At 34.3% G+C, this 10,340-nt stretch overlaps 1 protein-coding gene across 6 annotated transcripts; it reads left to right on the plus strand.

Moving 5' to 3' along the window:
• Positions 1–268: 268 nt before the first annotated feature.
• On the plus strand, positions 269–9,882 carry LOC107819238 (uncharacterized). Of its 6 annotated transcripts, XM_075229634.1 has the most exons (14): positions 269–418; positions 4,218–4,319; positions 4,413–4,500; positions 4,583–4,643; positions 5,259–5,473; positions 5,558–5,733; positions 5,820–6,038; positions 6,116–6,372; positions 6,827–7,036; positions 7,233–7,325; positions 7,406–7,502; positions 7,584–7,949; positions 9,503–9,552; positions 9,641–9,882. In XM_075229634.1, exons 6-11 carry the CDS (start codon positions 5,601–5,603, stop codon positions 7,448–7,450), a joined length of 957 nt encoding a protein of 318 aa, XP_075085735.1. In that variant the 5' UTR covers positions 269–418; positions 4,218–4,319; positions 4,413–4,500; positions 4,583–4,643; positions 5,259–5,473; positions 5,558–5,600; the 3' UTR covers positions 7,451–7,502; positions 7,584–7,949; positions 9,503–9,552; positions 9,641–9,882. The 6 variants fall into 6 exon arrangements, with proteins under 6 accessions (XP_075085735.1, XP_075085736.1, XP_075085737.1 ...); XM_075229635.1 differs by lacking the exon at positions 4,218–4,319; XM_016645325.2 differs by lacking the exon at positions 269–418 and having other exon boundaries at positions 426–4,319.
• Positions 9,883–10,340: the final 458 nt, after the last annotated feature.

Raw genomic sequence — 10,340 nt, forward strand, 5'->3', positions numbered from 1 at the left:
GACCAACTTTTAGGGACGAGTTAATAATTCCGTCACAAAAAATATATGTATTGGGACGAGATTATATTGTGGTCCTTAATGCTTTATTTTATTGCGAAAATATTAAATCTGGTCCCTAAACAAATTAGCAAGTGGTCCAAAATTATAATTGAGGGGCCTTGAGGTGAGAAAGTGCCGCCAAAAATTATACCAAAATTTTAGAAAACTATTATTTTCTAAAATCAGGCGCCAAAGCTAATTTATTGAAATAAAAGTTCGAAAAATTGAAACTCTCTGTATTCTCCAAAAACAAGCGCGCACAGATTTGACCTAATACTCCGCCTAGCTCTAGAGCCCATCTCGCTTATCTGCGTTTTCTCAAAACTCAGATTGTGAATTTCTGCCCTAATATCCATCTCACCTTTGAGATTAATCCAAGGTATGCCTCCTCAAGTTGCTCTTTTTCTTCTCTAAGTTGTTCTAAATCGCTCATTGTTATTCGAGTTCTTCTTCTTCTTCTTCTACTACTACTACTACTACTTCTCTAACATCAAAAAACTGGTAAGGTTTCATACTCTGGTATTTTTTCTTTTGTATAATCAGTGGAAAGATTATTGGGTACCCGCTACCGTCTGTCTATCTAAGGTTTCGTACTCTGGTATTCGAGTTGGGATTCCTAATTGGATAATTAAATTTCTGAAGTGTATTCAAGTTTGTGGCATATTAGTTTTATGTATTCAGTGAGAGATTTACCGAGCCAAAACAGGGACTAGCATGTATATTGTCATATTGCAATGTTGATTTACAATTGAAAAGATACTGTCATATGTGATGGAACAGCGTGTATACTGTCATATGTATTTTAGCATACCTGAAAAATAATAGCATCTGGAAAGAAGCAGTCTTTTAGTTGCGCGCGACTGTTTTGGATGATAAAGACTCTATGTTGATAAGATAAGAAAATTCAGTAGGTTAACAAGAAGTTATTAATACTTTCTTTAATTGTTCTTATTGTTCTGTTCTTCTGAAGCAAAGTTCAATTTTGCTATAGAGTCTATGTTCACAGGAAAAATAATTTACTTTGACAAAAGTTGGTAAAGGAGAAACCAATATCCATTACCAGGTGTTGTGTTTTCCCCTCTTCATAACACTTTTGTAGTTTCCTCCGTTGGTTTGTTCTGTTGACCTTTTCTATTTACTGGATCATGTTATAAAACTAGTAGAATTAACATAATATTCATACAATTATTATTATTATTATTATGACAATACAATTGTAAGTACTGGAGTATAATTTAAAATAGTTAGAAAAAGGTAATTTTCACATGTAAAGTTTACAACGATGTTAAACAGTGTAAATCATCACATGCTTTCAAGTGATAGTTTATACAAATTTTGATGTAAGAATTGCAATTCCTATTCAAATTAATTGTGTCGTTAAGTATACTATTTACGATTTTCTTTGTTGTAAGTACTTATTTCGATCTCGGAGCAGGCTATAAGAAACCATGTATGAATGTTTTAGGAACCAACATCTTTAATTACAAGTTAATTGATAATCTTTTGTCTAGATTAGTGCCATCTGATTGTATATTGCAATGTATTAACTGAAAATAGAGGAGCCCAGTACACTAAAGAGTGCGACCTTAGAGTTGAACCAGTTGTGTGCATCTGATCGTAACAAGTTGTGTGCATCGTAGTATTTTTCTTATCTTTTATCTTTTTTTAATGTAATTTTTATTTACTCTCTAAGGTTATGGCACCTAGTAAGCAATGGATGTAACTTGTTAAAATCGGCTCGATGAAACCTACTTAATCGGAGTGCAAAAGTTTTTGGATTATGCTTTTCAGAAAATAGGAGAAGAATATGAAATACGATGTTCATGTGTCAAATGTTGTAATACAACTTTAGGAACTCATAAGATAGTTGAGACACATTTGAAAGTATATGGAATAATTCAAAATTATACTTTTTGGTATCATCACGGGGAAAATTTAGGTGAGCCACTATCAGAATCGGAAGATGAAGACGGTGATGAACTAGAAGAATGTGCAAGTGAAGATGAAGTACAAGAATTGTTGAGAGATCTATATCCTAATATTGATGGAAGAACTGTGCACACTGATTGTGATGATTTAATTGAGGAGGAACCAAATATTGAAGCAAAAAGATTTTATAGGCTATTGAAGGATTTCGAGCAGCCACTGTACCAAAATTCAAAAGCTTCAAAGCTTTCCTCTTTGATTAAATTGCTTCACATCAAAGTATGGGTCGTTGGAGTAATGAGTCATTTACAATGTTATTGAAAATGTTAAAAGAGGAGTTGTTACCTGATGGCGCCAATTTGCCAAAATCGTATTATGAGGCAAAGAAGATAATTCAAGACCTTGGCCTTTCCTACAAAAAGAATGATGCTTGTACTAATGATTGCATGTTATACTGGAAGGAGGATAGCTTACTTGATTCTTGCAAAGTTTGTGGTGCGTCTAGATGGAAAATAGATAGACATAGCGGGGAAACAAGGAATAAAAAAGGTAAGAAGATAGCGTCAAAGACTTTACGCTATTTTCCATTAAAGCCTAGGCTTCAGAGGTTGTTTATGTCTACAAAGACATCTACTTTAATGACATGGCATAAAGATAAAAGAGTTGATGATGGAATAATGAGGCACCCAGCTGATTCAATAGCGTGGAAGTCCATTTGATGAACTTCATCCTTCATTTGCGACAGAGCCTCGTAATGTCTGACTTGGACTTGCTAGTGATGGATTTCAGCCATTTCGGAATTCAAAAACCTCATATAGCATTTGGCCTGTGGTTCTTATTCCTTATAATTTACCACCTTGGTTGTGTATGAAACAAAAAAAAAATTATTTTGTCAATGCTTATTCCTGGTCCAGGTAATCCAGGAGATGCAATTGATATATATCTTCAACGTTTAATAGAAGAATTGAAGGAGTTGTCGGAAGTTGGCATTGAGACCTTTGATGCATCATCTATACAGAATTTTAAGTTGCATGCTTCTTTGTTATGGACCATCAATGACTTTCCAGCCTATGAAAATTTATCCGGATGGAGTACAAAAGGAAAATTGGCATGCCCATGTTGCAATAAAGACACCTCCTCAATTCGATTGGCTAATAGTAAGAAGCAATGCTTTATGGGTCATCGACGCTACCTTCCTCTTAGCCACAAATGGAGGAATGACAAGGATTCATTTGATGGTACAAAAGAGAAAAGGCTCCCACCAAAAATATGTTCTGGTATTGAGATACTTAATCAAGTGCAAGATCTTGAGGGATACAGTTAACAAAGGATCTAAAGAAAAGGAAGAAGATATCACATGAAAATCGAAAGGATAATTGGAACAAGAAAAGTTTTTTTTTTTAACTTCCATATTGGAAGTCTCTCTTGTTGCGACATAATTTGAATGTTATGCATATTGAAAAAAATATATGTGATAATATTATGGGAACAATCATGAATGTCAAAGGAAAGACTAAGGATACAATTAAAACTTGATTAGACTTGCAAGACATGAATATTAGGTCGGAATTGCACCCCATCCAAAGAGGGGAGATAGTTGAAGTTTCAACTGCATGCTACACATTGCTTCCCGAAAGTAAGCACAAATTATGCCAATTCCTAAAGAATTTAAAGGTTCCAGGGTTTTCATCTAATATTTCTCAATGTGTGAACCTGAAAGATCACAAGATATCTGGGTTGAAAAGTCATGATTGCCATGTCCTTCTGCAACATATACTCCCCCTTGCACTTCGTGGTATGTTGTCCAAAGAAGTGTGTGAACCGTTTATTGAGTTATCTTTATTCTTTAATGTGTTAGGATCAAAGGAGTTAAGGATTGATGACTTGGAACAAATTGAAGCGCAAATTCCCATAACACTTTCCAAGTTAGAAAAGGTCTTCCCCCTTCATTTTTCGATGTCATGGTGAACTTGCCTATCCATTTAGCTAGTGAAGCTAAGATTGCTGGACCTATTCATTATCGATGGATGTATCCTGTGGAACGATGGTTATATTTTTTGAAATCTCTTATTGGTAATAGGGCATGTCCAGAAGGCTCTATTGCAGAGGGCTACATTGCAAATGAATGTATGACCTTATGTTCATGGTATCTGCATACGATTGACACAAAATTCAATCGACCTGAACGAAATTATGACGGGGGTTTGAAAAAAATCTAATGGAGGTTTATCTATGTTTTATCAACCTGAAAGTACTTTGGGAGCTAAAGAACAATGTGAGCTTGAAGCAAATGAATTGGAACAAGCACATATATACATACTGAAGAATTGCGATGAAGTCATACCATATCTCGAGTACGGAGAGTTCTTTCATATCGTCTGATTTTTCTTATTTTCTTTTAGGGTAATTTTTTTATATGACATTTATGGTTCACTTCAAATTTGTAGAGAGTTTGCACAAACTCATGTGGATACTGCGCAACACTTGTCTGATGCAAAATGGAACCGACAATTTAATGAATGGTTTAAAGTTAGGGTGAGTAATACATAAGCATCAAATTTGACATTTTAATGTTGTATTACTAATTCTAAATTATTCAACTTAATCTTATTGATAGGTTGCACAATTGCATAAAGGAGATGATAGTCGGATCATGGAAGATCTGCTCTCACTTTCAGGTGGTCCTACCCAATATACGACACATTTTAATGGTTACATTGTTAATGGATATAGATTTCATGTAGAAGATTATGATAATAATTTAAGGACTCAAAATTGTGGTGTTGTTGTTGTTGGTGAGAATGATAAAGATAGTGAGAACATTGATTACTATGGAATTTTGACAGATGTGATTGAATTGCAATTTGTCATGGGTAGAAGAGTGATTTTATTTCGATGTAATTGGTTTGATGTGTATGATAAAATAAAGGGAGTTAAAAAAGATGAGTATGACTTCGTGAGTGTTAATCCAGGGAGAGTTTTGAAAACAAATGAGCCTTTTATTTTAGCGGAGCAAGCATCTCAAGTGTTTTATACTATTGATAATTCCAACAAAGGTTGGCATGTAGTGAGGAAGACTCAACCTCGTGATTCCTATGAGATTGTAAAACAAATGGATGATGATATTGTAGACTTAGGAAATCCTTCACAAAAGAAACGAAAAAGAACAGATGAGGTGAAGTATCTATTTATGAATTAGTATATTCATTGTTACATATACTGATGGCATGATTTCTTTTATTACTATATTGTCACACATTGTCTTACTATTTTTTACTTTTGGCTCTTTGCAGGTTCAATATGAAACCATCAAAGACCGAAAATGAGGTGGAATCAAATATGAAGAGTACAACTAGATATGCGTTCGTCCCGCCGGGTGCTATAAGAAAGGGACAAGGACGAGGACGAGGTCTTAGATCTTTGGTTGAGAAAGAGAATATGCCAACTAAGAGTTTATTTCCTCAATCTAGTGATCTTGTTAAGCAATACATCCAAACAATTGAAACAAGTAAGATATTTTAAATCTACTGTTTTTAATGTGTACAACTGAATTTTAATGTTAAATGTTAGTAATATGATTTCGTTTCGCCAGGTGCTATTGGGAAGGGACGAGGACAAGGGCTTAAAACTCTACCATGTCTGCTAGTCAAGGAACGGGAACGATACATAAAAACTCCATCGTTCTTGAGAAAGAGTATATGCAAATTGATATTCCATTGCCTCCATCTACTGATCAAGTTAAGCAATACAACCAAAAAGTTGAAGCAAGTAAGTTTTTCCAAATTTGTGGTATTTTTAATTGCATATATATATAACTGAAATTAAATGCCAAACTAAATGGTTTTTTGGTCCAGGTTCTATAAGGAAGGGACGGGAGCAAACTCCTAGATCTTTGTGCTCATCTTTAGGGATTTCTAAAAGCACAAGATCGAATTTTACCATGTCTTGTAATCAAGAAATGCGAACAATGGATAAAAACTCCTTGGTTCTTGAGAAAGAGCATATGCAAAGCAATATTTCATTGCCTCCATCTACTGATCAACTTATGCAACACTCCCAAGCAACTGAAACAGGTATGATATTTTGAATCCATATGTTATTAATTTGTAGAACTGAATTTTATTGCTATAGCTTTTACCAAATTATGCAGCCGTAGGTTCTTCATCTAATCCTGGAAAGGTAAAAAAAGTTCGAGGGAGGAACAAGTGCAAAGAAGTAGCATCACTTGAAGTCGGACAAAAGCTGAAAGTAACCTTTTACAATAATCGAACAGTTGGAACAAATAGCAAACTGTTTTCGAGGCACTTGGGAAGAATCGTTCGTGACCGTAATATGTGTCTGTTGGGAGTATCATCGTGGAATGATATTAAGGAAGAAAAGATGAATTACATGTGGCCAGCTATTGAGGTAAGCAAGATATTTATACAGTGAAGATGCATATCATTTAGTTGAATATATGTGTTCCTGTTTGTGCCTCTATGTAGGAATCACAACGAGTGAAATGAATCTCTGATTGATAATTGTTAATAGTTTTAATCGGCAATTAATTTAGCACTGGCCATATCAAGTACTTACAAATGAGGGAGAGCTTCCCCCTTCTTACACACACATTTAACTGAGCCATTGCTAACAAAATCCTACATGCCATCCTTTTATAATCTTTCAATTATAGTTAAATTTAGAGGCAAATCATCTTCCACTACTAGAGTTTGATTCAACTGTTAGTTGCTGTAGAGTTTGAAATGACAGTTGAAACTTTATTATATGTTAATTGCTGGAGAGTTGCTCCTAACACAGGATTATGAGTAGTTACTAAAATTGAACTAATTCATTAACTCAACCCATGTTTTGATTATTGTAGGATAAATTTGAGAGTGTTGACATGAATGATCATCGTGATCATATCTTCTTATGGATGAAAGAATTATGGAACAAATGGAGAGGACACTTGCATGCAAAATACGTGAAGGATAAGCCAATCCAACAAGCTCTTAAGAATATTCCAAAGGGAGTAGACAAGAAAGAATGGGAGTGGTTAGTAAAGGAACATTTTTCTTCAAAAAGTTTTCAGGTATGCCTAGTGATTTAATAATCTATTTCGCTAAAGCATCATCTGCATTTTGCCTTCTCTTCAACTACAAATTTGGCCTCTTTCCATTAACATAATTGTGAAAAAAAACTAGTTTTACTTTCACCCATATAGAACCATGTAATTCCAACATTCTTAAACATCAGTGTTATTAAACATTAATGTTTCACAAATATAGGCGAGAAGCAACAGGAATGCGGCAAATCGAGCTAAGTTGAAGATGCTTCATCATATTAGTAACAAGCCTATTCGTGAGATCAATTATCAAAAGGTATTATCATAAATTTTTTATTTTTCTAAGAAAATATTTACGAGCTATTCTTTGACATGTTTGCCTTTGATGATGTAAAGGGCGGAAAAGATGGCAACCCACCGGATTTGGCAACAATTTTCTGAGACCCGTAAGAAAGATAACAAGCTTGTTGAACCTGAAGCAATTGAAAAACATGTATGTTTGAAAAATTGAATATGTAAATTACTTGAAATTATGGTGGATTCTGATTTTAAATATTTTTTATATATTTTGTAGGCTCAAATCGAAGAAATAGTTCAAGCAGATCCATCTCTACCTAGCATAGAGATTGTAGAAAAATGTTGTGGACCTCAAACTCGTAGCCATGTGTTTGGCTTTGGGGGTGGAGTGAAGGCGAAAGACTTGAAAGGTAGAACTTCTTCAAAGGCTGAATTACTGTCCGCGCTACGTTCAACTCGAGAAGAAAATAAATCTTTGAATAAGGAAAACAAATCCTTGAATGAGCGCTTGTCTACCTTAGAAGATGAGATGAAAGAAATGAGGAAAATAAGAGAGTTCTTTGCTGCTCAACAATCACATGTCCCGCTTACAACAACATCGCCTGTTTCAACTGAATGACCTCTGTTTTTGTCTGCTGACCAAGTTAGTAACAATATACCCAACTTTTTATTTTTTATTCATGATTTGCATATAGTCAATTTCTATATTACATATTTGTTTGTCTTCACCCTTCTGAAAGGAGAACCATTTAAAATTCCCATAGTTTTTGTTCAATGCCCAATTTCCTTAGCTCCATCAGACGTTGCTCAACTAAAAATATAAAGTGTGAACTATTAGAAAATGAATCAGTCTTTATATCCTGTCCTCTTCAGGTAATCTATCTGTTCTGTTCGCCAGTTTTGCACCTGTTTCCTATTGCAAATTCTGGGTTTGTGTGCTTATTGCCATGCCTTATACATGTGGTGTATGTGTTACGGCTGCATGTTTCATCCTTATCTTTTTCCTTTTCGAGTGGTTGTGTCATCGTATAGTCCCTCAGTGATAGTTTATCTAAGTTTATCTCTCCCAAAGGTTCTGCAAGTTGCTTCCTTTTGTACCTCAGTGATAGTTTATCTAAGTTCAACTCTCCCAAAGGTTCTGGAACTCTTAACTCAACTTTGATGTTGCATAGTTATCTTAGACTTGATTGGGGCTATAACTGTGATGAGGCACGAGAATTGTCATGCTCTATATACATTCTGGTAAATCGCAGCCCCTATGAACTTGTTATCGCAACTACTGCAGATGCTAATTCTATCAACTCTTTTTTGAAGTAAGTTAAAGTTCATCGTCATCGATTCTGTGGGTTGATCTATACATGTCTAGAGTGATTTTAAATCAAACGCTAGTTATAGATTCCGTATGAAAAGGCGTTTTGGTACGTGCAGCGATTGCTTTTTTGATTACATTATTCTTCTTCTGTGTGCCCTTTGACATTTATTCTTCTCGGTCCTTTTTTCTACTGGTGTGATAGTGCCTTATTATTCAGCATTGTGGATTTGTTGGCTACGAAAATCAAGAAGCGCGCTGTAGTCCAATAGGGAGGGCACAAAGAACTCTAGTTCAATCAAGTTAAAGTTCAACACTTCTGGATATATAATACAAGACAAACAAGAACTGCTCTAGGCACTTTGACTCAAAAATAATGTGCAGTGCAATTAACAAGACATAAGAAAAAAGGAATATGCTGATCTCAATAGGTTGCAGCACGAAATAATAAATATGGACTCACCTTCTTCTCAGTCTTTATATGTATTAAGAGTTTAGAAGCACAAGGAAGGGATAATAACTTCTAAGACAATTCAAACTAAAATATTTCAAACTCCAAAACTATGTATATACTACTTATTTTGCAATTTCTATTTTGAGTGTATCATCAACATGCACAGACAACCTTATTTGTATTGTGGAAGTGGCTGGAAATGTTGCAACAGTGATGAGTGGTAACAGGTGAAACTTGACAAAACTTATGGTTGAATTAGATTATATGGTTCTCTTATGATTAAAAATACCAAGTTCATGATGTTGCTGTCTGTTCATAATAGTTGGTCTCTTGAATGGTAAATCTCGAATTGTCGTACCGGAATTTATCGAACCAAAGTAAGATTAACCATCCCCAAAGCTTTTCTAATTAATTTTTTTTAATATTCTTGTAGCCTTGTTGATGTTGTTGGATAATACCTGGTGAATTTAGACTGCTTTTGGGGTAAGCGATTTAACTATTGCTCATTTAAAATTATATATGTTATTTTACCAATAGTTATTTATCATTTTTCAAACTTTTGTACTTACAGGTTTTGATGATTGAAACTACAAATCAAGATGCAAGTTTAGAAGATGCACAAGCTCATTATTATTTTGCTAAAAATGTTATGCAAAACTTGATATCATAGTCTAGCTCATGATGTTAGCTAAGTTTTTTTTGTTGAGATGTTGAGAAAACATAGAAAGTAACATCATCATGGGATTTGAACTTGATATATTATCTTTTTATATCTAGATTTTTTAATAACAATTTGATATTTATTGATAAAAATTACTTTTTGTGGCATTGAGCTTTTAGGACTACTCATGGTTATTAAGAGACCATGAATACGATCGCTAAATTATAAAATTATTTTAAATAGGGACGTCGTCTCTAAACATAATCTAGGCAAGTTAAAGGTTGGTCGCGAAAATGGTTTAACGATTGGAATGACGACCAAATTTTCTGCCCATCTCTAAAAGATAATTTAGGACCAGTTATAGTTGGTCGCTAAAAAGATTTAACGATGGGAATATATATATATTTTTCATCGTCTATTAGGGACGAGAAATGTAGTCTCTAAAAGTTATCCACGACTAGGTTTTTTGTCCGTCTCTAAAAGATAATTTAGGACCAGTTACAGTTGGTCGCTACAAAGATTTAACGACGGGAATATATATTGTTTTCATCGTCTATTAGGGACGAGAAATGTAGTCTCTAAAAGTATTTCACGGCTAGATTTTTTGTTC

This window comes from Nicotiana tabacum, chromosome 14 (assembly GCF_000715075.1).
Source record: "Nicotiana tabacum cultivar K326 chromosome 14, ASM71507v2, whole genome shotgun sequence".
Taxonomy (NCBI): Eukaryota; Viridiplantae; Streptophyta; class Magnoliopsida; order Solanales; family Solanaceae; genus Nicotiana; species Nicotiana tabacum.

What these genes read in the sequence shown, in the direction of transcription:
- LOC107819238 (XM_075229634.1), top strand. Translation starts at nt 5,601, where the DNA reads ATGTCTGCTAGTCAAGGAACGGGAACGATACATAAAAACTCCATCGTT. An exon ending in CAACCAAAAAGTTGAAGCAA is followed by an intron (nt 5,734 to 5,819) that starts GTAAGTTTTTCC and finishes TTTTTGGTCCAG; the next exon opens with GTTCTATAAGGAAGGGACGG. An exon ending in ACATGTGGCCAGCTATTGAG is followed by an intron (nt 6,373 to 6,826) that starts GTAAGCAAGATA and finishes TGATTATTGTAG; the next exon opens with GATAAATTTGAGAGTGTTGA.